At 49.0% G+C, this 26,526-nt stretch overlaps 1 protein-coding gene across 1 annotated transcript in view; it reads right to left on the minus strand.

Moving 5' to 3' along the window:
* Znf423 (zinc finger protein 423) overlaps window positions 1-26,526 on the minus strand; it is a 303,318-nt gene that overhangs the window by 181,218 nt on the left and 95,574 nt on the right. The window contains exon 3 of the mRNA XM_059264511.1: window positions 23,346-23,546. Within this exon, the coding sequence (XP_059120494.1) occupies window positions 23,346-23,546 (201 nt within the window). The remainder of the gene's footprint in view (window positions 1-23,345; window positions 23,547-26,526) is intronic.

Here is a 26,526-nt window from a genome sequence, read left to right on the forward strand (position 1 = left end):
CTCACCTACAGCCCCATGCACTCCCAGACACTCATCTCCAGAGTTTTTCCGCCACAACAGTCTCTCTCTCTCTCTCTCTCTCTCTCTCTCTCTCTCTCTCTCTCTCTCTCTCTCTCTCTCTCGTGTGTGTGTGTGTGTGTGTGTGTGTGTGTGTGTGTGTGTGTGTGAATATGTGCCAAGCCGGCCTGCTTGTGTGTGTGTGTGTGTGTGTACACATACTTTCCCACACAGGATAATGTGCCATATGCTCATGTTCATAAAATTTTAAAGGTAAAAGCAGATGTAATTTGACAAATGTGTACATGTGTTGATAGGAACACATGCACTGACACACGCCTGCACACACCCCACATTCCAACACTGAGCCCTTCCCCTCTACCTGGCTCTGCTTTTACCTTCAGGGCCTCTCCGCACGCACCAGGATGAGAGCAGCAAGCTGCCGAACACACAAAGACATCTCTCGAAATGTCTTTCTTCTTTTCGTAATTTTTTCTCTTGGAACTGCACTGTCTACTGTGTTGCTGGCGTGGGGTTTTCCTTTGCTGAGGTTGTTGGAGTGCAGAAGGGAGAGAAATCACCCTGATTTCCATGCCAACATTCTCAGGCAAACCAACACTGAGAACTGGCCAGGGGTCAGAGGCAAGACCTACACCCAGCCCAGCCCCCATCCCTCCAGGACATCACCTCCACTGCCGCAGACACCCTTCCTCTCCTGGTGGCCTTTCTTGCCTTTCTCCGCCTTTCAGAAGCACATTGCATCTCAGTGGACAAATGGCTTTTCCAAAAGAAAGGTACCAGATTCCATTCTCACAAGGCTCTGGCATGCTTGGGGAGACAAACGTGTCAAAGCACCCAAAAGAGGAGTTTCATGGGGCATCTACCTCGGAGGAGGCCCTGCTGACGTCATGAATTCCTTTCCAACTAGGGTAAGAAGTCTCCAAGGCTGTCCCAACTCATTGGGCTGACAAAGGCTTGTATTCACCAGCACTTGGGTGCTTGGACTATCACAAGCCCACCAGTGACCAAGGGCTAGGGGAACACAAAGAAAAACACGATGTTGACCCTCCATGTCCACTCCCTTTAGCCCCAAGGAAAGACAAGGTTCTCCAGGGTAGACTTAGGGAAAACCTGTTCCCCGTAAACAGCAGCCGAACCCAGGCTCAGGATCCACGTTCCATAGATCTGTCCTTGAACCAGCTCCCTGACTATCACCATATGATAGAAGGGCCTTGGAATGAGGAAGAACTGAGAGGTTCTCACCCATTCTGGGACATCACAGCTCTGTGAAGTCCCCACTAAATACACCACACCTTACGGAAAGACAAGATGTCTAGCAGGGGTAACCAGTTTGTCCCAGTTTGCTGGGACTTTCCCCATTTCAGAAATGAAAATACTACATTTTAAGAAGCTCTTCAGTCAGTCACAGGCAAATAGGGACGTTGGTTCCTCTCTGCCCTCACACATCCCTAAACTCATTTCCATGAGACCGAAGACTAGCATGGAGCCTGGTACTTAGTAAGTATTCAATAAACAGCTGTTTCCCCTGTATGTGTGTGCCTAGCTAAATGGAGCCCTTTGTCCCTAAGCTTCAAACGGTCTGGAGGAAGGACAACAGTTGATGTTTCATCACACAGGACAAACTTCGTTGTCAACGCAACAGAGGAAATACCACTCCACACAGAACACACATTCCAGATCCTCCCGCACCTCAGCCTCCATTGCGCTGGAAGCCTTGAAATATGGCTACCAGAGTGTGAACAGGAATAAAACGTCATAGCATATGGGACTTCTCCACCCCCAAAGAGTCCTTTCTGTACCTGTCTACAGCCGCCTCACTAAACCCCTGGCCTAGAAGCCACTTTATGAACAGGTTCCAAGGTTACCCTCTCCAAATGGCCTCCACATCCACCCTCTCTCACCCCATCCATCCTTCCAGCTTCTTCCTGCATGACCTTTTAAGGTCAAATGGGGGGAGCATCTCTTATGGAGAAAGGTGGGAGGATATTGGCAGTGAGTAATGAAGGCCTCAGTTGAACTCACCTCCTCACGTGCGAGGTAAGGGTACGGGCAGCGTCATCCATCCCATATGACCTCCCTTGAACCCCCTAGGCAGATGCCAGGCCCAGTCAAGTGACAAGCCAAGGCCTGGACAGTCAGTCCACAAGACTCACACAGAGTCACAGCATGGAACTGGGATGGGGCTGGGGTCAAACTACAGAGGACTCTGATGCACCTGAACACACCATAACACCAATCAAAGAGGGGTGCCAGGATGACACCCAACACCATGTAAGGTCACAGTCACCAGGAAGCACAGTATGCTGCCAAACAAGAGCCAGGAGAGCATGACGTGGGCCACATGATCACCAGACCTCCACATGACCACCGACCGGACCTCCACACGATGGCTGCTTTTACTTGTCTTCCTCCTGTCTTTATTTAGTAGATCTTCCACAGTAAACTTCTGTAGCGTGCATGAAAGGGGAAAATATATTCTGAAAAACAGGGAAGTGGCTGAGCATCCCAGGGAACCTCGAAAAGGATCACAGAGAGTTCTTGCTGAGAGATCAGGGAAGGCTTCCAGAACGACCAAAGGAGAAGTCTGGCTTTGAAGCAGAAGCAGACCAGGGTGGTACTCCAGGCAGGGAAGCCATGCCAAGGACACACGGAAGGCAAAGGGCAGGGTAGAGCATGAACTGGAACCAGGAGCAACGCAACCATCAGAGTGAACTATGGTGTCACGACACCGGCCCGTCACCATCCCGTCAATGTGAGAGCACTGACCGCCATTGCTGGCCTCCATCGGGCAGCCAGATGCTGTTCCAGATGGATGGGGCCTCCATGTTCTCAGCACTGAGCCAGTGCTCTTACAGCTTCCTGGCCAGGCCAGCCCCACCCTCAAGCAGGCATTGGGTTGCTGGTACCATATTCTAAGGGAACCATTTCTTCATGGGAGCCAGGGCACTACTGCCTCTGTCCATGCCCACCAATCACGACAGAGCCAGGTGCAGATTGGGCCCAGGGCCACTCACCACCTGAAAGAAGACTTCCAGCCACTGACAGGGCAGCTGCCACCACACATAAGAGTCCAGGTGTCAAAAGAAAATTAAAACAAATGACCCTGTCACACATTCTATCATCCATTCATAAAATATGCAAAAGCAAGATGGAAGAAAAATAGGTCAATTCAGGGAGATTGGCAGTGATAAGGAAATCTAAACACACCCGAAGTACCACCTCCTGGCTTAGAGAGGCTAGGTCTGCCTAGCCCAGAAATACGAGGCGAGACCGGAAATGGGCCTAGAGTGTAGTAATGACCAAGGGTACCGACAGCACAATGTCACCTTCAGCCTCAAGTCCCAGGTGATGACCAACACCTCTGAAAGAAAAAGCCATCAACAAATACCCAGAAGTGTACCCACTCATTCTCCACAGCAGCCAGAGGCCTTTCAAAGACATACCCAATGGCACTCCTCATCTGTCCCTTCCAATAGCATCCCACTAGTCTTACAAGAAAATCTCAGCTTTGTCCCAAGTGTCACAAATGACCTTCAGCCTGACCCTACCCTCTGCCTTCAGAGCTCCCAGGTGCTAGCATCCTGAGGTCTCTGCTGGTCTGCTAGCCCCGCCCCCAGCCTCTTCAGGCTCCACCCCCACCCTGCCAGCCTAATCCTCAGCCATGCTTACTCATCCCTGATCCAGGAAGAGGGCCCTCAGAGGCCCAACTACATGTGGGGAAAACACTAAAATATATATATATATTTTATACAAAATATAATATATAAAATAAATACAAATATATAATATAAAGAAATCTGATTTTTATTTGTTCATTTACTTATTTATCTATCCAATATTAAAAAAATAAATTGGGGCTTGGGCTGTAGCTCAGAGGAAGAACTCTTGCCTGAGGACTTAAGTTCAATCCCTAGTCTTGCTAAATAATAACAATAACAGCAACTTCAAGTTAAGCTCTCAAAAAGGAAACTGCCATGTGGAAGTGCCTAGCACTTAGGGCAGCTGTGATTTCCCCACTGTGTGTAAGATGTTTAGATTAATATCTACTCCTCCATACACCGCCAGCTCCACCGTAAGGACAATGCCCGCTTTACTACGGGCCCTGCACATAGCAGGTGCTCAGTAAATATTTGTCGAGAGAACGAATAGACTAATAACGGAATGAACAGGCCAATGGCCACATTGTAAACACGCTCTTCAAAGACAAAAGCAGCCCTCCCTCGCTGCAATCCTGGACTTCTGCTTCTCCTGGTAAATTTAAGTAGTTCTTTCAGCAAGCATATATATGCAAAACACCTACTATGTGCTGGGTCTTTGAGGCTCAAGCATGAATATGACAGGCCTTATCTTCCAGCTGCTCAGCCTAGAAACAACAGACAGACATAAATGCTGGGGCTGAGACAAGATGATTGTCATGAGTTCAAGTTCAGTCTGGGCTACATAATGAGTTTCCAGAATAGCCTGAGGTAGAATGAAGCCCTGTGGAGGGGAGAGGATGTGTGTGGGGAGGGGGGTGGATAGGGCTGGGTGTGGATCAGTTGACAATGTTTGTCTAGTATACACAAAGCCCTGGTTCAATTCCCAGCACCAATAAACAGCACAAAGTTGGACCCTCCTTAGATCCCAGCCCTTGGGAGGTGAAGGCAGGGAGATCAGCTATTTAAGGTCTTTCTTGGATACATAGAGGGTTCAAAGCCAGCCTGTACTACATGAGACCAGCTCAAATACAACAACAAAATATAGTAAGTAAAATTTGGAATACTCAGCACCTCTCTTTTGAGAAGCAGACCCTGTGAGTGGGGGAAAGCTGAGGAAACAGAGCTGGACCGCACACACTGTCCCCTGCGATGCATCTCCACGGAGGTCCTGAAGTCCCGACGGCCCCGTGTTAGTCAGGTCCTACCTGCTGGATGCAGTAGACACAAACTAGAGTCTCTGAGAAGCAAGGGTGCAAAACCTGCCACCACACACACATGTTCCAGATGCTCTGACCCTACGCTGAGGGTGATGTCCATGGCTGGCCCCTTCCCGGGGCCACATCTATCTAGCTCAGTAGCTTGTAATCAGTGCAGCAATGTCCCCGGGGATGGTTTTTTCAAGTGCCACTACCATGGTCTGCATGTTGGCATCTCCCTAAAATTCATACCGTGAGAGCTAATTTTGTGATGGTATCAAGAGGTGGTAACTCTGGCAGGTGATTAGGTGTCCCCGTGAATGGGATTTGTACCCATCTAAGAAAAGCCCAAGAAAGCCTGCTGGCTCCTTTTTGCCTTTCCACCATGTAAGGGCACACAGGAGATGTAGTCTAGGAGGAGCGGGGCCTCATCAGACACTGAATCTGCTAGCACCTTGAACTTGACTTCACAAACCCCAGAGCTACGAGCAGTAAATGTCTCTTGCGGGTATATTACCCAGTCCCAGGCACTTTGTTATAGCCGCCATATTGGATGAAGATTTGACTGGCATCTAGTAGGCAAGGCCAGAGGTGCTGCATGTCCTGTCAGGGAAAGAACGGTGCCTCGGCCTTCAGATGTACACCACTCTAACTGCTACCCTGTGTCTGGAAGCTCGAGCACACACCAGTACCGGCAAACTCTCTTTCCCCAGACTTGCCCCGGACTGTTGCAGAGCAGTGAGTCCAAAGCACCAAGGATGGCAACACATACCTGGAGAAGTGAGGTGCCGGCTGTATCCAGAAAACTTAGCTCCCACCCAAGCTCTCCTTGCCCACTGCCCAGCTCTTCCCACCTCCAGTTGGCCTATCCCTCCTAGAGTCTTCGTTACTGAAAGTGTGGTCAATAACCCCACAGCCCCTCACCCTCAAGGGCTGGTGTAAAATGCAGACTCTTGTGTTGCTCAACTTTCTAAAGGTCTTATCATAAAAAACCAGGTGCCAGATATTGGGGTAAATGCTGAAAGATCAGAGACAAAAATCTCTCCTTGCCAACTCCACGAATCCTCTGACTGAACTCCTCTGAGTCCTAAGCCCAAAGCTCTCAGCCAAAAGACCCTTTAGCTGAACGAGATGCCTCTGCCAAAAAGCCTTTAGTCCCTGTTCCCTCAGCCTCACACACCTTTCTCCGCCCTTCCGGATTACTTCCTGGGGTTAAAGACATACATGCTTCCCAAGCAAAGGCATGAGATCTCAAGTGCTGAGATTAAAGGTGTGTGCCACCACTGACTGGCTCTGTTTCTCTCCTAGACTGAGTCAATCTCATGTAGCCCAGGGTGGCTTTGAATTCACAGAGATCCAGATGGATCTCTGCCTCACCAATTCTAGGATAAAAGGTGTGTGCCACCACTGCCTGGCATCTATGTTTAATCTAGTGGCTTGTTCTGTTCTCTGATCTTCAGGTAAATTTTATTAGGGTACACAATATATCACCACACTCTTGAACAACCCAGAACCGCCAACTTCGCACGTTCACATTCGCCAGACTCCAAGTCAGCTGTAAGCACTTAGAAGCCTGAGGAGCATTTCTGGAAGCCTCTTCAGGACAGGCTCCAGACTCTGCTGTCCAAAGATCACTACCAGCTGCGCTGGCAGGGTGGGTGCCTTCTACATCCTTCCCTTCCTCCAGTCTCACATTCCCTGTATCTGGGGAGAGATGGCACAGTATCTCCACGTAGAGCAGCCAGGTGCCCTGGGATTTACAGGTGGCTCTGTTCCCATTGGTGGGCCAACGCAAAGAGCCACTACAACAAACCCAACAGGTATCCTAACTAAGAGACCCAGCTGGAGAAGGCTCCTGCCCCACACTCCACCTGTAGGTGTTACATAGCTTAGATCCCAATCTCATTTCAGCTTCTCTCTCAACTAAACCAGAAGCCGCTGTGGGTCAGGAAAGGCTGACTAACTACCCTTGCATAGCCTCCAACTATCAGAACTGAGTTAGACCCGAGATCTGGTGCCAAGTAAATACCAGGGTTATGATCGTAGAAAGAGGTGGAATGGGATAAAAATGGACGGGACAGGGTGGACAAAAGGGTGTGGGGTGGGAGAAGACGGGATTCCATGAAATGAGTGATAGTGGGGAGAAACGGATGGAATAGGATAGCACTGGCTGAGTAGAAGGGAACAGAATAAAGGCTAGCCCAACAACCGTCTTTCTCTGTCAACCATGGAAAAAGCGCTCCTAGGGAGGCATGCATACGAACATTTTCTACAGCAAACACTTGGAAACAGCCTAAATGCCCAGCACCAGGGGACCTTCCCAAGCCATGGTGCATAGTACATCACACTAGGCAGTGCCATGATACAGCTAATAAAGGCCGGGGAGCTCCCTACAGCAGCATGGGAAACTCTCCAAGGCACAGTGCTGAGTGAAAGAAGCAGGTTGCAGAACCATAGATCCATTATGGCATCACTTACTTTTAATCAAAAATCAATACTACACCATTTCTATAGATGCAGGTACACTATCTTTGTGGGATGTGAGACACTACATTTGGTTAAAACGCAGTATTTTGTTGAAAAGAAAAAGGAAGCCTCTGTAAGTTAAGCCAAATTAAGCCATAAGCCTCTACTTGGAAGGTGTACTTTGGCTTGGGAGATGTTCAAGTATATCCATGAACATGTTCAGTTTTATGTAAATTCACAGGTCATGAGACAAGCAGGCCAAAATCAGTGGCAGCAATTAGCCTGAGGGCTGGGAACAGGACCAGTTCTTATCTGGACTCTCTGAAATGCTTATAGGGAGACATTTACATATTGCTGAACTGTTTAATAATGTTTAAATTTTTTAAGTAAAAGAAAACTGAGCAGCTCACTTAGAGGTGATGAGATACAGCGTCAATGAACGAGTCCGAGGCATGTAGGGTACTCTGCCCCGGCGAACTCAGAGGGCCTCGGGCAGATGAGTGAGTGTAAGCTGCAAAACTGTGCGAGGGGGGGACTCTAGGAATGTCCAGTGGGGAGAGTGTCAGTGGAAAAAAGAAACAGAAGGGAATTTGACTTGGAGGGGCGAGCCGTCACAACGCACTCACAGTCGCCACCGGGGCTCTTGGGGGCTGCAGGTTGTCTCCTAAACGGTACTTCTCCACCCTTGCAGCGCTCTGCAAGGAGCAGAATGGAGAATCACGATGCCTGCTTGAACACACCACTCACAGGGGACCTCAGCCTCAGCCTCTGACGCCACCTCACTATCCGACCATGTGTCAGACACAGCTGAACCTTGGCCCACAGCAGCCATGTCACCTTGCCCTGCGCACAAACAAAAATAGCTTTGGTGCTCAGAGCAAGGTTCTCTTGCCTTATCCTCTGGGGTCCCTGGAGCAGCTTGGTCAGCGAATAGAAACGATGGGCAGTATAAATACATAACAAATAGGGGGTATCTGCTGAAGCATCCTCGACCTTCTAGCTTCCCCTTGACTTTTCTGCAGCCACTGTCCCCAAGAAGCCACAGCCGGAGCCACACTGGTCCTGGGTGGTGAAGGCCAGTAAGCCTTCCATTGCTGGTTCCTCCAGTAGCTAAGCAGGCAACGGCCTTAATTCACAACTCCATTTATGCAAACAACGTGTTGGCAGCTCCAGCCTCATTGTGAACAACTGCATCTGTCAGGACCCACACCTCGCATTGGAAAACTGTGCAATGTCAGTCCAGGAACCTGTGGCCAGATCAGTGCCGAACCAAATCACAGACACTCAGCCTGTCTTAAGGAAAGCACCACAGAAGGAGAAAGACCATGACAACCAGGCTCGCTCCAGGAGAAATAGCATGGCTCCCATTCCCGACACATATCAGCACAAGAAACTTCTAGAACTGGGGTTGATAACCAACAGGTGATTCCTAAGTACGTGTTCCCTGGCAAGATCCATGGCAGCCCGGGGGACAGTAGATGAAACACAGATGTTCACCTTGAACCCCTTGAGAGTCACACTCTACCTTCATCCACCCCATCTATAGGTGGCAGGTGGGAGGACAGAGGGGGCAGATAAAACCGGTTCTCCATGAAGCCTCCCTGCTGCACAGCTCTCCTGCTAACAGACCTCCCTGCGGCTTTTTTCTTCAGGTAGCAGTCAGTGCTGGCCCACTGGCATCTATAGATGTGAAATCCCCTTCTCAACTCTGTGAACAGGCCCCTTATTAAACGCGTCTCATGTCCCGGTTTGAGTGTACCATCTGCTTTCCATGGGGACCCTGGCCAAGGGGGTCTCCTTTAAGCCTTTCCTAAGTCAATATGCCTACAGTCATTTATCCCACCTATGATGAAAAGCTGTTAGAGAGATTGAGTCTCAGTCAGTAAACTGCTTGCAATGAAAACAGGGGGACCATAGTGGGACACCCAGCACCCATGCAAAAGCTGGTCCTGGTATACATCTGTAACTCGAGTGCTTGGGTGCATAGAAACAGGCAAATCCTGGAAGCTTGCTGGCAGGCCAATCAGCCTACAATTGCCTGTGAGCTCAGGGATCCCTGAGAGACTGTCTCCAAACACAGGGTGGAGAGCAACATAGGAAGCCACCCACATCAACCTCTGACCTCCACATGCACACATATGCGTGTGCACATGCACTCTCCTGTACATGTTCACACATATGAACTCTTACACCAACCCCAAGAGGAAAGGAAAGCTAAGCTATGTGAGGAAGTAGAACGGACAATGGGGTCAGCCAGGGTGGCCAGCACACACCCTCCATGGTCTTCCCAGTAACTCATCCAAACCACACCCCAATGTTCTGCCACCAAAACTGTAACGGGTTGGTGACCCGAGTCTTCGCCTTCTACTCTGAAGTGCTCTCTCGGGCAATCAAACTAACCCTGTAGTTTGATAAAGGGAGGGAAAGCAACCCACGGGATGCAGTCACGTGTTCGTTCTGCCTGCCACCTACCTCCAAGCCAGCATCTCGCTTACCCCACCAGGCCCTGCACCTAGGAGTCTGGAAGCTTCCCACCCTCTGGGTGAAGCTTGAGCTGTTCTCACTCTCAAACAGGCCACTAGGCTCTAGGCACAGGCACCACAGGCTATCATCCAGCTTTTCCCTGCTTGTTTCCCTCGTCTGTCTCTCCTACTGGGGCTACCAATGCATTTCCTTGGTCACTACTGTGTTCCTGACACCCACCTAAGGCCCGGCACTCCGTACAGAATACAATGAATACTGGCCTTACAAAGTGAAGAACGCACCAGTATCCGGATGAGTGGCATGTGTTCTCTGCCTTCCTGTCATCCCTGCTCCCCTCAACCTGTCAAGGCTATGGAGAAAGTGTCTGGGGCAGGCAGAGAGGGTATGGGGAGGTATGGGTGGTGGAACCTGAGGAGCAAAAAGCCTCTCCAGGCCAGAGGAGACATCTAGCCACAAGCCTACCAGAATGTCTGGCCCTCCAGCTACCCAGCGATGAATGGATCAATTCAATAGCATTCAAGCAACATCTAACATGTCACCCAGCAAATGTTTCCCAAGTACCTACTATGTGTCAGGCCCTCTGTGAGGCCAGAGACAGACACAGATGAGAAGAACAGAGCAGGACACTGCTCTCCAGAGGGTCACCTTCTAATGGCAAAGACAAGAATCCAAAGGAAACGTTCAAAAATAATAATAATTTCCAACAACAATTGCCAGGAGGGAAATGAAATGAGAAGGTTCGGCAGAGAATGAAGGGAAATGGGGAAGAGGCAACTTCAAAGAGTTAACAGGGAGCAAAGACGAGACCACGTGAGGTCCTGCGGGAGCCTCCAGGTAGAACGGAGAGATGGTACAAGTCTGCCTGTGCAAGGCTTACTGAAGCTTCCCTGGAGAAGCAGCAGGGAGGGAGAGGTGGACCAGGTCAGCAGGGTAGATGCAGTGCAGGGGAGAAAGGCTGGTTCTGGGCCGCTGAGAACCACTGGGAACCATGGCTGGGAAAGGGTCAGGAGGTCACAGGAAGATGACAGCATCTCACTAGTACCCAGCTTCCCTACCCATCCCCACCCAGACCCTGCCTCACTTACAGGGCCTCAAGAGGTCCTAGCAGGTCTGATTTTCTTACTCCAACACTTGCTGGTGCCAAAAGGCTCAGGAAGTCACTTGGAAAGGACCCAAACTTCCCACCTCCAGGGTGGCAGGGTGAAGGGGCAGACCTCCATGTACACTCCTCAAGGCAGCTTTGTGCCTCCCTCTGGCCCAATACTTCTCCAGCCTCACCTTTCCCAAGTGCCCCAGAGCCATGATGTCATTTCCAAAGGCAGAAGATTCTAGTCAGTCAGCTCCACACTGAGACTGTTTAACACAAAGGGACACATTTTATAATCTCCGTATGTTCCCCTGAGCCGGGGCCTGGAGCCTGGACACACTGCCAAAAGCTTCAACCAAGAATCTCATTTTGTTCAGGCCAGAGCCAGGGCTATGCTTCAAATGGCCTTGTTCTTTTCTGCCCTGAGCCCTGCCTCCTCAGCCTGTCCCTTCTCTCAATGGGAGCTACATGGAGACTTGTCTATGTTCAGAGGCCGCAGAGCCCACGACAGGTGGAATCACACTGTGCACGAACCCCTGCTGGCTACTCGCCTTGAACCGAATGCCCCAGCAGGAGGGAAATAAATTTGGTTGGTTTCTCATTTTGTTGGGGATGTTCTTTATTTTGTTGTGTTAGGGTGTCATTTCAAGAATGCCAATCAGAGTTTGGAAGAATAGGGGAAGGGGTGGATCAAATCAAGCAGTGTCCATTCCTAGGTTTCTACCTACCCCCCACCCTCTACCTCCACAACATCTGATGCCCAGTCCCTGGCCTTGCAAAGACTACCACCAAGCAGGAAGTAGTTCAGAACTGGTCCTGATTCTGTTCCTTGGAACGCTGAGGTCAGGGGTTGGAGCGCTGCTCCCCCTTGCCTCTGGTACATGGCTTTGACATGGTTCCCACCTTACCCAGAAGCAACAGTAAAGCTATGAGACACTTCTGCCCTTCCTCGTCACCATAGCAACAGGCTCTAACACAGCTACGGTGCTGGGAACCCAACCCAGATCTTGGCAGGAAAGTCCTCCACCCCTGAGCTACACCCCCAGCCCCAGCCCCACCCTAACTCATCTTTCAGCTCACACCACCCAATCTGGAATCTTCACTGCTGCTCTGAGTTCCTTCCCTCTCTGAGCTGTTGCCATCTGCCAACATCCATCCTTTTCTCCTACACCAGCAGACCCTTACCTCCTCTGGAACAATTTGACATGGCCTGGGCCAATAGTCCGATCACTCACCACAAGCAGGAGATGCAGGAAGACTGAGTCCAGCAGCCTTCCCCACAGTCCCTGGATTTCAGTCAATCGCCCTACTTGATAGAAGCAAGATTGGGTTTGGTTTTCCGACACTGGCCACCGAGTAATCCCCACTTCTCAGACCTCCCTCCCTTGTCTTCCGGCAGCAGGGGGGTCACTGTGTCCTCTATGCATCCTCTGGTGCTGCCTGGGTCTGCTAACCTTTCTGCTCTGGTCTTTGCTCCACACTGCCCATTCTGGCTTGAGCAGCACTTCACCTATACCATAGAGGCAAAAGGTTGACCAGCTCCAAGGTCAGTCTCAGAACCCCCTGGGTAGTAAGGGGCTGGGTGGTATGAAATGAAACATCTACGAGGAAAAACCCACAGGCTTGGAATCGTTCCCAGCACACAGCAAGTATTGGAAAGACATCCTTCTGGGAATGAACATGTCACAGGCACCATGCTTCTGAGGATTTCATTTCTCCTTCAATCTACATGTTTGCTGGTTTCTTGGGGTGTCAAGACTAAAGTTTCCAGCTATGTTTTGATCCATTTTTGCTGTTGTGAAAAAAAAAAAAAAAAGCAGCAGAAACTGAGTAGATTATCAACAGTAAGTATTTATTCTTCACATACCTGGAGGCTAGGAAATCCACGACCAAGTCCTTGGCCGACATGATACTGGCACAGGCTATTCTTTCATAGATGGCACTATTCGTCATGTACGGAAGGAGCTGTGGAAGGGACTAAGGGACTCAGGTACCTTCCTAAAGTCCCACCTCTTATACCATCATACTGGTGGACAAAGTTCACCATGAATTTGAGGGTGGAGTAGTAAAAACATTCAGACCACAGCAAGTTCTCATAGTGACTTTCACACAATTATGCCCTCTCTTCACCTTGTTCACCCCACACCAGAGGGGGCCAACTAGAGGCTATCAGGAGGGATCCTCGAGCACAAACATGTAGATTGAAGGAGAAAGGTAGTCCTCAGAAGCACGGCATCTCTAAGTGTTCACTCCCAGAAGGATGTCTTTCAAACACCTGCTGTGTGCTGGGAATGTGCAGGATAATTCCCATTCTTACCTGCAATGCTTCTCAATGTTTCTTCACCCTCACAATTAGTCACTGAAACTTGCTGCTCCAGAAACATGACCTTCAGACCTTTGCTCCCACCAGGAGAAAAGCATCAGGGCTTGCACAGGGGCTCTGGCCATCATTCACCTACCCATGGGTGAGTGAAGAGACAGGATAGGTAGTTTGGACCGAAAATGAGACCTAGTAACACAAGCTATGACTCTACGAAAGGCCCACACGACTTGCTTGAAAGCAAACAGAGCACTTTTTATATCATCTGGACCCAGAGCCCCTCAGGTCTAAGGACCAGACTACCCTCTCTAGCCTGGATACCCTGCCTTAGAGGCCTAGCTGCTGGAAGACACCACAGGGCTTGATGCTGTGCCCACCCATCCCAGAGCTCTGCTCCTGATGATCTGAGACGCAGAAGATCAAGGAGGCCTGACTATGGCCTCTATGAGACACCTAAGGTGGGGGACATTTGTTAGAGTTAAAGGTTCAAGTCACCCCTCCACACACACACACAAAGCAAACATCAGATCTGAATGGCAAAATATTTGAAGACCTCAGATGCCATGAGCCCGATGCCAGGCTTACACAAACATCCATGGAATTGAGCAAAGGCTCATAGTCTCCTGGCCACCTGGAAGCTGCCATAAGGATTATCAGATACCCAGCCTCTGATCAAGTCACTACCTCCCCTGGACCATCACCTTGAGCCAGTCTTGCCTCAAAACTAGTTTGGCTCAATCAGGGTTCTGGTTGTTTCTGAAATAGTTCTGCAGCCTCAAATGGGCTGATGTGAAAGCTAAAAAGGATTCTGCCCTCCAAAATGTCCAGCTGGCTGTGGAGATGACACAAAAGCAAAGTCTGTAAACTTGATGGGTAGCCCCCACTCTGGTGCAGGGCTACACTTTCGCCCCTTTACATGTGGTTGCATGGGCATTCTCACCTCTGCAAGAGGATGCCCATGTTGTCCGGCCTCTATCTCCTCAACTCCTATCCCAAGGTCCATATGGAACTGCTGACTTCCTACACTAAGCCATGTTAATACACACGACTGTCTCCCATGGCAGTCCATCCTGCTCTGCAACAGTGCAGATCAGAGGTGAGTAATTCCTGGTCCTAGCTGTTCCACTGAGGTTCAACCTTGGGAGGCCATTGAAAAGAAGCCTTCTGTGTTCTACTGACCCTGCTGAGTTGGGAGAGTAATCACCTGGCGGTACTGAGGTCACCTCTACTGACACTTATATGGAAAAAGACTTGGGGTGGTGTCCTTGGAGGCCCTGGAGAACAAGGTGTGAAGCTAGCCTTACTTCTTAGTTCCCTGGGTTAGTGAGTCTGTGATCTGCTTGCCATTTGGGTGAAGTCTCCAAAGGACACTAACTGGGGACCTACTAGGTGCCAGGCAACCAAACAGGTATTGCAATAACTTCACCTTCCAGTTAGGTTATGCATTCCTTCAAGATAGGAAGAGATGAGGTCATAAACACACACAAACACACTTGTGTGTATGTACCATGCATGTGCATACTTGCCTTATGAAAATTTCTAAACTGCAACAGACAAGAGAAGGGTAGACTCAGACCTCATCAAGTCACATGTACAACCGGCCTAGTGCCAGGTTGGGTTTGGACCTCCTGGTCTAGCATGGTATACACCCTGGGTCCAACAACAGGAAGCCAACAGAAGTTTTAGGTTACGGTGAAAGAAAGCAAGACTCTACCAATAGTGAGGAACCTGGCCCACCCCACACCCCTGAGCCATCTCAACCTCTGCCCTTTTAGGCTAGACCCAGAAGGTGTTGTTTTCAGAAGGTTCACACCATTGCACCTGACTCCATTATGATCCACCCTGGGCCACCAAAGCCAAGTTCAGTGATGTAAAAGCTCAATAAGGTGGCCATGATGGCCAGGTGGCAAAGAAGGAAAAACCTCTCTGCTTGGGAGAGTGTCAAGGTCCACTAGACCATGGATACAGATTTTTCCCTCGGCCCAGTGGCACCCTGCCTTCTATAGGGCTGGATTTGTCAGGCAGCTGTGAAGAGGCATGCTCTCAACAAGCAGACAGTTAGCGCTCACTCTGTACAGTTGGGTCAAGGGCAGGCTGCCTTATAGCGCTCCTGCTACAATCGCACTGGTGCCCCAAAAGGCCCCCGTTCATAGTACATGCTAAGTAACACTTGTGAGATGAAGAGGAACCATTTTGTTCATTTCAAAACTTCCCTCCCAGGCACCATAACTGAAAATGTCCCATGCCCAGGCACAGTGCATACAGTATCTGTGGTGGTTACCCAGAATGCAAAGCACCTTATCCAAGGTGTTTTCCTTATTCGTCTTACCATAGGCATATCTTTACCTTTCAAGAAGCCTCCCTAGGTCAAGATCAGCAAGCATTTGCAGAGTATACACTGTGTGCTCTAGCCACAGGCAAAGGCGACCTCAAGAACAGAAAGAGAGTAAGATCCAACACCAAGAACCACCAGGAGCAAGACGGGTTGGCAAGCATTCTGATATTCCGATCTTTGCCAATCCAGTAGGTTAAAAATGATATTTCCCTGTGGCTTAAATGTATGGTTTTCTTATTATAATCAGAGCTCTGGATCTTTTTAAATGTTTAAGATCCCACTAGTATTTCTTTTTCTGGTTCCATTTCTATCCTTTGCACATGGGAGATATTCAAAATATCTAACCACCAGTGTGGCACCAACCAATCAGAGCGGGCACTGGCCTTGGGCACGGCTGTCATCTCCAGTGGCTTGGCTGTTTCTCAGCCCAGGCTCCGCCTGTGTTTCTGATTTATTGAGTATTTGCTTAATATTTATAGACACTCCTTATAGTGTCTTGTTTGATTTATTACGGAGGATGCAATGTGGTGTTTTGTTTTTGTTTTTATGCAGTTTGATGTTTTTATTTCCTGTTTCATGGCTTCTAGATCTGAGGGCATAGTTAGAGATGCCTTACTCACCCTGATCATATTAAATTAATTTCGTAAATCTCCCTATGTTTTCTTTTGGTATTTTTAGGTTTTCTTTTTCTGTTTAAAATTCTGATCCCTGCGGGATTTACCATGGCCTGAGGAGTAGGGAGGTTCAGTTTCCTTTTCCCCCTTTTCTTCTTTCAGGGCACCCACCCTGCTAATTCTAACCCCAATTCTTGAGCAACCCATGTGTCCGTGTGCCCTCAGTCTCCAGTTGTGTTTGGACCAGGCTTGTCTCCAGCGTCCTGCTCTGTCCCTGGACATTTCGAATCCACTGGCTCTAACCTAAGCTGACCTGGGTACCACCTCATGCCACACTCTTTTTCTGAACCTTCCTTCCTGCGCCTTCACACTGATCTCAGGAACCTTAATTTGTCCACTGCTGGACAAATCCTACCCTATTCTTACCGCTAACACGAGGTCAATCTAGGGAACACTGAACCTTTCCAACCTAAAGCCTGCGCTCTATTTCTCTCTTTTGTGCCCCTCAGTAGCCAGTCGTGTCTGTTTGTCCCATCATACACACATACATCATTTCACTGGGTTTGTGTCGCTTGCTTCTACACATTCGGTAGCTGATAGCACTTCTTGCTCTGTTTTTTTTTTTTTTAACCAGATATTATCTGCACATGAGAAAGCTCCTAATGTGGGAGACTGTGCTCCAGCCTCCCCCCCCCCCCCCAGCCTTCTGCACTGCTTGGTGTCAGTTCTTCACAGTTGGAAGAAAGTCACACCCTGCACCTGTGTATTTGGCAGCACACAGCCCCTGGCTGGCTCCAGCCTCTCTCTGCTTTGCCCAAACGGAGCCAGTATGTGGGATGCCCCAAGCCAATAAGGCAGGGAGGGACCCCAATGCTGTTAGAGCAAGAAAGAGGCCTAAGCGGGCACACAAAGGCGAGCCCTGGCAGCAGCACACAGAAACAAGGCCAACAGAGGTGCCAGCTTTTGCACAGCCCCAGACCTGTAATTGGGACCCACAGGTCACTCTGGCCACAACTGAACAAACCAGGGTCTAATTAACTTTCCCCTCGGCTTCTGCTCCAGGCACATCTCACCTTCACCAGAAGAGGATGGCTGGCCTTTCAGGGGGGCTGGGAACAGTCCTGCGTCCTCAGGAAGAGGCAGCAATGATGACTGGAGGGAACACAGCTTTTGCTGCCGTTTAAACAGATTCTGCACTTAGGTTTTTGTGGTTGAGCCTTCAGAAGAGCTGTGTCTGGAATTTGGTTCAGAACCCCACAGTCTCCAGCCCGGGTTCTGGCAGCCATGCAGAACTCATCTGTCACCCTTTCTTCCAGGACATTCTGTGCGAGCTCCTTCAACTCTGAGCCGCAGATACCCAGTGTACAAATTGAGAGTGAATGGGAGTGAGGGGGAAAACTACTGCCTCTTGCCTAGGATTGTAAAGACTGAGTGGAGAGCATTCATTCATTCAACAAGCATGTACTAAGTACCTCTGTCTGCCAGGTGCCGGGCTAAAATAGAATGGAACACACCCAACGTGGCTCTTGTCCTCATGAAGCTTAATGAGGAACATGGACAATAAACGGTGAAAACCATAACAGGCTCCCTGCAGAAACTGACAGGGGCATGGACCAAGGGCGTAGCGGCTACAGAGAGCAATCAGGGAAGGCAGCGGGGCCATGTTCCAGGCCGTCTCACGGTGCCCTACGTGCAGGAAGAGCTGACCACGTGCAGACTGGTGGGACAGCGAGCCCATACCATGACATATGGAAAGAAGTCTTTGCTTATCTTTCACTCTGGGCACCAGGGACCTCACAGGCCTCAGTACTGGCCCTCTACAGCCACCATGTAGCCTGAACAACATCATCCATGAGAGAATGGCTGCCGAAGTGAAGAAATCAGGCTCAGCTCTGCCCCGGTCCTGCAGGCTGTCTACTGCATGGAGCATGCCCTGCAGCTCCATATTAGACACCATGGTCTGTCTACAGAACCTGCAGCTGCCTGCCCTTCCCTCTAATGAAAAGCTAGACATACCAGCTGTCCCTGTAGCAAAGAGGCCACTGCCTCTAAAAGCCATCAGAAGCTCAGCTTGGGAGCCGGGATTGTTGCGGAGCAGGATTGACAGGCAGCTTTGGGCACTATCAGAAGAATCACTGCGAAAGTCAGTTTGAAAATATTACAATGGCATAGACAGAGCACCCAGCATCCTCAGGAGGGCAGGCTCATTCAATTAGGCCAGAGCAATGGTCAGCTGAAATCACAGACTAGCCTCACAAGGTAGCACCAGTGCCAGGAAACGACAAAAGATTCCATCTGAATCTAGACTAAAGGTCCACGGCGATCAGCTTCAATGGCACATAAACACTGCAAGCTGCCCTTGGCCAAATGGAACCTGCTTCTGCAGAGCCCCAGGCAGTGCCCAGAGACGCTTTCTGAAGTTACTGGAGTCCCCCAGCTCCCTGCTACAATCATTCCTAACACTTTCATGGGCAGAACACCACGAATTGTGTTTGGGTAAATTCCAGCCCACTCTCTGCTCTAACATCATTTAAGACAGCAGAGCCTGAATTAGTGGGGATTTCCAAAAGCTGCAATTCAAACGTCCACCAAATGCACAGCATCTCCTAACAGGGTGCCCACAAGTCATACCTCCATTCGGCACGGCAAGCTAACACACTTGGTAAGTCAACTCATCCTGTATAGACTCATCCTGTTCATAGGATGCAGACACTGTCCTGGTCACCTGAGCTTCCTCTCCTTGAACTCCACTGTTTGAAACCAAGATCCCCACTTCCCCGCCACCCAAAAAAAGGAAAGTAAAGAGACTGCACAGTGACATGAGAATCTACCCAGAAAAGGTTAAGGGCTAAGCATGAGATACTTTCGAGTCTTGGTGTATGTTTATAACTCCAAGCAGGAAAACGTCTGCGACCCCACTTCCGGCAGGGGCTGGAGAGACGCAAAGACAGGGGGTATGAGAACAGAGAACACTAGGGTTTTCGGTGTTTCTTTTCGTAGCCTAAAATGCACATACACCCTCTATATGTTGGGGGGAGGGGAGAAAAAAACTTTCTTTTAAGTTCATGCTTCACCGACAGAGAGGCCAAACATGACCACTCCTACCAAGAAACAATAACACCCTCTGAGACACTGACCAGAAATGAGGGCTCTTCAGGAGAGGCCTAGGTGCCAGGTGAGGCCATCCTTAAGAATCTCACTGCCACCTCTGCACAGAGAGCTTCCCTTCCCCGTGAGCCCCCTCCACCTGAGATGGTCTCCAATCCTTTCAACTCTTCCCTCACATGCTGATGAAGCTAAGCTCCGCCCCCCTCCATCCCTACCCCAAACGCTGCAGATAGAAGAGTCCAGAGGTCCTCTTATGGATCAGAGATGTCCCCTGAAGGCTCCTGTGTCAGGATCTGGGTTGCTAGCTAATGGGGTTCGGGGAAGTGATTATGAGGACTCTGACCTAATCAATGGATTAATCCTATCATAGAATTATTGAAGGGCAGAGCCTAATTCAGGGAAGTGAATCCCTGAAAGGATATACCACGCCCAGTATGTTCATTTCTCTCTTCCCTCCTCCCCACCCTGACCTCTGTCCTCTCCCTCCCCCTGCCTTCCATGAGATAAACAGATTTCCCATCACTTTCTTCCTCCTCATGATCTTCTATCTCATCATGGTCCAGAAACGGCAGAGCCGGATGACCAGGGACTGACATCTCCGGCACTGGGAACCAAAATAAAGTCTTCCTCATTTAAACTGTATTTCTCCAATATCTGGTCACAACAAAGAAAAACTAACAAAGCTCCCATGGCCAAAAAGCTTTAAATAAACTACACTCAAGAATACCCGCCCCAGAATGGGGAGATAGCTCAGGAGCTAAAGGGCTTGCCGCGAAAATTCAAGGAACTCAGTTCCATCCCCAGCAAGCATGTGAAAAGCTGGGCGTGGTGGCACACGCTTGCGATCCCAGAGCCAAGAAGGCAGAGACAGATGAATCTGTGGCACTTTTTGGCCAGCTAGCCTAGTAGTCTAAGCAACAAGGTCAGGTCTAATGAAAGATCCTGTCATTAAAAAAAGGGGGGGCAGGGGGAGGTAGTTGAGAAATGACAACCCAAGTTGACTACTGCCCTTCACACACATACATGTATACATACATGCACACACATGCATGCCGGTAAACACATAATTTAAAAAACAAAAAACAAAAAACAAAAACCACTTCCCGTAAAGGCACCCATCATATTCCTCCACTCACCATGCCAGATTCATAGATGGGCTCCCCTTCCTCCACACCCCAGCACTGCTGGCTTCTACAATGAGCAAGACTTCCATTCTCAGAGGAGTGGACATCAGGAAAGACAGGTGGTATTGCCCTAGGCCCCCAAATTCCCAACAGCAGGGAAGGCTTTGTGTTCTGACAGCCTCTCATTGGTCCCCAACCTCCAGGAAGGGGAGGGGCTAGAGTGTAGACTAATGACCAACAGCCAGTAACCTAAGCAGCCTGCTGATGCAATGAACCTCCATGAAACCCCAGGAGACCTGGGTTCAGAAGCTTTGGTGAGTACAGGTGACTAGGAGGGTGGTATGCAGAGGACAGGAAGCTCCATGCCCCTTCCCTACACCTTACCCACATCTCCGTGTCCACATCCTCCACAACAGCTTTTAGAGTAAGCTGGCATTTACAAGAGAAACATTTCCTTGAGTTCTTTGAGTCACTTTGTCAAACTGTTCAAATCTAACTTATGGGTGTGGGACCCCAATGTACGGCTGGATTAGATCAGAAGACGCACACTAGAGTCCCCTGCTCAGCAGGGAAAAATCCCTACACTTGAGTCACATATGTGTTCTGTGCTGAGCGCCGAGTAGGAGAATCAGGCAGACACAGGGTTTTTCGCTTTTCAGATAAGATTGAGCGTAGGATTGCCTTATTGACAGGAACTTTAGCAGAGCCCCATAGCTGCCAGACTCCCCTAGCAAGGGCCTCTCTGGAATGTCTTTCCCCTAGAGTGGACAGACAGACATACGACAGCTTCTGTACAGCATCCAGCAGGAAGCAGGACTGGTGGATCCTATCAACTGATCAAGGGTGAGCCCAGCCAAAAAGACATTTCTTTCCTTCTACATTTTCTTTTTTCTTCTTTCTTTCTTTCTCTCACTTTCTCTCTCTCACTTTCTCTCTCTCACTTTCTCTCTCTCTCTCTCTCTCTCTCTCTCTCTCTCTCTCTCTCTCTCTCTCTCTCTCTTCCTTCCTTCCTTTGGTTTGTTTTTCAAGGCAGGGTTTCTCTGTATAGTTCTGGATGTCCTGGAACTAGCTCTGGGAACCAGGCTGGCCTCGAACTCACAGAGATTCACCTACCTCTGCTTCCTGAGTACTGAGATTAAAGACACGCGCCACCATCCTGGGCTACTGCTACTACATTTTCACATCATTTCTAATACAAAAGCAGAAACCAAGTCCTTATAACGTTTTTAAGCTAAAGCCCAATGTATAGAAGAGAACTGGTAAGGTGATTAGCTTGAACTGGCCAGGGCACCAGAGCGCCTCAGAAGGAAAGGTTACACACACAACAGCTGGTAATACAGAAGCAATGGGAGTGTGTGGCCCACACCAGGGAGTGAAGAGTTTGGGGTAAGGCCCACACTCTTCCCAGTGGTTCATTTCAGTGATCCTAAGAGTCCTGAGGAGAATTCTGCACGTGTCCTCCACGTCAGGAAGCTCTCAGGCTGGGTGATAATGAATTTCTCCAGGATGCAATTAAGCAAGGTCACTACTCATACTCTGACTCCCTTCCAATGCTCCAGGTTTTGGGGGTGTTCCTAGATATCACATCCCAATGGAGGTCGTTAGTGGGGTCCTGTTAGGAACTAGGCAGGGCTATAGTAGGTACCACCAACATCAATACCGATGCTTGGCATCCTGCAAACAGACTGCTGCAGAGTTCAGCCCGCTGGAGGCCATGGAGAAAAGAGCCTGCCAGTAGGAGAAGTCTGCCTAACTGAAGTAGCTAGCGACCCACTCTTGTTTCTGACACAGACCTCAGCTCCAGCCCCTGCCTCTCCTGCCCCTGCTCTAGCATCTCAGGATTTCTTCTCTACATAAAAACACTAGCATTGTTAAAAGTGTGTTAAACGAGCACGAGACTCAAGTTGATGCTTAGCGATGAAGGAAGGCGAAGTGATGAATAGAGTCCCAGGCCAGGACCTGCTGAGATGGGAGAATACTTGTCAGCAGAGGCCCAGCCATACCTAAGGGCCTTTAGGAACAGAGTAAGCAAGAATTTTAAGTTTCAAGCTGCTTCCTACCAGTAAATTTGACCCCAAATGGGTGACAGTCCCCCTTTGGAAACTGACCTGAGATTTAGGGGCCCTTTCCCCGAAACCAGCATCCAAAGGTTTTTACTAATAACCATAATGAAATACAGGGTTGAAAAAAGAAGGTAGGTAATATGGTCTCCCTCTACAAAGCTCAGAGCCCAGAAATGCATGTGTCCCTGTAGGGCGGCTGGTACACCCCAATGTATACACGTGTCCCTAGCTCCCTACACACCAGACCGAGACAGAGAGAGCAGATACTCTGCTGAAGTCTTAAGTGGCTCTTCATGAGCCCATGTCCCAGCACACCCTCCAGTGTGGGATGCACCTCTAGCATTTCTCTTACCCAGGAGGTGAGCACAAACCCAGAGGTAGACCCGGGTCTCCACTGCACAGGCTGGCCTCGGTCCTGGGAATTCCCCCATCCCGTCACAAACCCTTCCTCACAGCTCACTGCTTTGCATGGCTTTCCACACTTAAGCCGCTTAACTTTGCACTAACAACCTCTTAATTGCTAGGTTTCCAAAAGGCTTTCCAGAAATCTGGGGTACGGATTCACCCACTTACAGCCCCGTACACTGTGGAGCATGGTTAGACAGAGAGAGGCAGGGCACCTCTACCTAATTTCTGCCTGCCAGGAAGCTGTGGCTTTTATTTTTAATTTTATTTAAAAGAGGATACAGGGTACCCAAGACACCACAATAAAATGACATTAACTGTAAAATTACATTATTAATTCTTTAATCTCACTTGAGGCTTCAAGCTGTTGCTATGTCCAATTATCCGTGTAACCACCTGTCAGAATCCCGGCGCTATTTAGCATTACCTCCAGGACAGCGGTGGGCCCGGTGGTCCGTCAGGTCTGCCAGAGACTCGAAGTCCTGCTGACAGTGATCGCAGGTGTAAATTGACTCATCCTCCATGTCTTCATCGTCCTCATTTCTCTCCTCTTGACTTGTCACGCTGTTCCTGTCTTCCAGCGCACGGCTGGTTTTCCGATCGCACTCTGGCTCTCCTTCTAGGCCTCCTGCCAACAGGAAGAATACAGTCCACATCAGCTGACAGGGTCTCGGGAAAGGGGTTTAAAAGAATCACCCAGTATTTATTACGATACATTTAATTACTCTACCTCCTGGGGTCCATTATTCTTGACACCTCTCAGTATATTAATATATGGGGGGGGGGGTTGTAGCATGTGGTGCAGTAATTCTCAACTAGATTCTTTAATTCGTGGTGCAAATCTTCCAGGAGGACTTCCTGTCATCTTCCCTCTATGCGTGGCTGCTGGGGGTTGTGACCCCTCAGGGAAGTGAGAACGCCTTACTTAGCATTTGTTTCCTAAAAATCCAATTCTACAGCATCCCTCTCCGAGGCCCCCACAGCTGTGCCCAACACACCCTGACTTGTCATTTTCCCTAAAGCCCTGCAGTCTGGAATGGGGACCTCTCGGGCACGTTAGCCCTCCACATGACACATCTCCCAGGTCCCTGCAAATGCCCTGTCTCTAGAAGACAAGACAGGGCATGAAGCTGAAGGACCCAGAATGGTTAAATGCAGAACTTGAGTGGCTCACCTGCAGTCACAGCACTCGAGAGGCTGAGGGAAGAAAACCCTGAGTTCAGGACTAAACTGAGCTACCTAGTGACTACAAGGCCAGTCTGGGAACAGAGCGAAACCCTCTCAACAAAACAATGACAACAAAGAGCCTGAACAAATCCAGCTGTTCCCAGTGGCCAGAGAGTCACCTAGACAGTAAACACCAGGCTTGGAGAACGGTAGCGGTTTCTCTAAGATTAACAACAGCTCTGGACTTAACCTATGCAGTGAGCCTGTGGAGGGAAGAGACTTGTGGCCACATCGAAGCTCTGCATTTACATGCTCTGCAAGGCCACAATTCTAGGTACACAGTCCCATTTCACAATCTCACATCCCAGAGCTGAAAAGGAGCTCAAAAGGTCATGTGGTGCAGCATCCCACAGAGAGGGACAGCTTCACTATCCCACTCCAAAGCAGGGCCTTCCCTTACCCAGCAGAGGGGTAACATCCCAGCACTCTCCATTTCCTGACTCTGTCTACCTTACATCCCCACATCTGTGGGAACAGAAAACAGCCTCAATCTTAGCAATTAACAAAACTCGTAAAGCAATGTGCAAAAAGAAAAAAAATAAGGTAAATGTACTACACATAATGTTAGTAACACTCATAAATGTCAGTGGCTTGAGCCCATTAAAATACAGGGACCCTTGGATTGGAAAACTAAAGTGTGTATTGTCCCTTTCCACACACAATTGTCCTGCAACACAGATCCACTGGTCAAAAACTGGCAGCACTGATCTAAATCAACTAAAAAGGCCTCTATCATGCATAAATGTATTTATGCAAATATATATGCATGCAAAAGTGCATGCATACGTGTTACGTGCATATCTGCATGCACATAACTGTCACCAAAAAAGGCTTAGCAGACAACCTTTAAACTCCCCAGGGCCAGTCGCCAAAGCATAAGAGAGAGACCTGAAGCTAAGAATGCATTCAATTTGAGGAGCAAAGCACAGACCCATAAATATTTCAATTTAGAAACAGATGATGTTATAAGGGCTCTATTTCTCCTGTCTGCAAAGAACACACACTTCCAAGCCCCCAGCATCGAGAACCTGGGAACACAAATCAGCTCATCGGAGAGCCAGCTGCCGCCTTCCATGGCAGGGAACAGAGTAGGACACACGGCAGAGGCAGTAAAAAAATCAATGCCTCCATTTGTGGCCCATCAAAACATCTCTCTTCTTACCAATTAAGGGATGTACAATTTTTAGGTTCTTTTATTACCAGAACAAGCCAACTCCCAGCAATACAGAAATCCCATTAAAAGCCAAGCAGCATATTTATCTCAGGGAATCTGATCCACAGCAGCAACAGCAATGTGAAGAAATAGAAAGTGAAGACGTAAAAAATACCGTTCAGAGCCTTTGAAATTATAATCATCACACATCGTAGTTACACGGGCAAGCACTGCTCTCTGAAATTCTAGTTTACTGTCTCTTCCCTTAATTTAACAACAAAAACAAAGGAAATCTTCTGCAGAGGATTTAAAAGAGCCATAATTCCAGCTTTATCTGCTCTACCAACTCTCTAGATAGTAAGTTACACTCCGCACCAAGCCTTTGCTACTGTACTTAACACACAGTTTAATAGACATATTTAAATTACCCTCTTGTTATTTTTTTTTTTTTTTGCCATATTTACTTGGCAATCCTAGTTGTAACAGCTCAGCAAATCCACAACTGGAACCACAAACACCACACTGCATTTGATCTCTTTAAATCTGGTACATCCTGTTGACTCAGAAGTAGATAAATCAGAATGTCAACTCTCCGTTTTTATAAGGCAAAAGCCCATAAAGTCGTCCAAGAGTATAAATCTGTTTTAAGAAACTGTCACCTCCTCTATGTCTGGCTACTAATGGGAAGGCTGTGCAGAAAGGGACAAGGGAAGGGAGAAAGGGGCAGATGAAGGCCCAGACCTCACTATCCGGCCTCCCAGGGGTGGAACTCTCCACCAGGCTGACCATCCGGCCTCCCAGGGGTGGAACTCTCCACCAGGCTGACCTTCAAGGAAGGTCAGGCACATAGAAGGCTCTTCTAGCCAGCCCGAGTTCTGAGGAAGAGACTTCCCTGAAGACCCAGCACCCAGGGTCTCTGTTGACTCCACGCAGTCAGGACTTGGAAACAAAAAGCCCTCTGACCCAGGGCAGGACAGGTCTGCCAAGTCTCCTTCTAAGACAGGACTCTGGTCGGCAGTGGTGACCCACATCTTTAATCCCAGCACTCAGGAGGCAGAAGCAAGCGGATCTCTGTGAATTCGAGGCCAGCCTGGTCTACAGAGTGAGTTCCAGGGTAGCTAGGGCTACATAGAAAAACCTTGTCTTCAAAAAGAACCAACAACGAAAGAAAAGAAAGGGAAAAAGAGGAATAAAGAAAGGACTACTCTACTTTCCTACTTAGCTCTAG

Source organism: Peromyscus eremicus, chromosome 5 (genome assembly GCF_949786415.1).
Source record: "Peromyscus eremicus chromosome 5, PerEre_H2_v1, whole genome shotgun sequence".
Lineage (NCBI taxonomy): Eukaryota > Metazoa > Chordata > Mammalia > Rodentia > Cricetidae > Peromyscus > Peromyscus eremicus.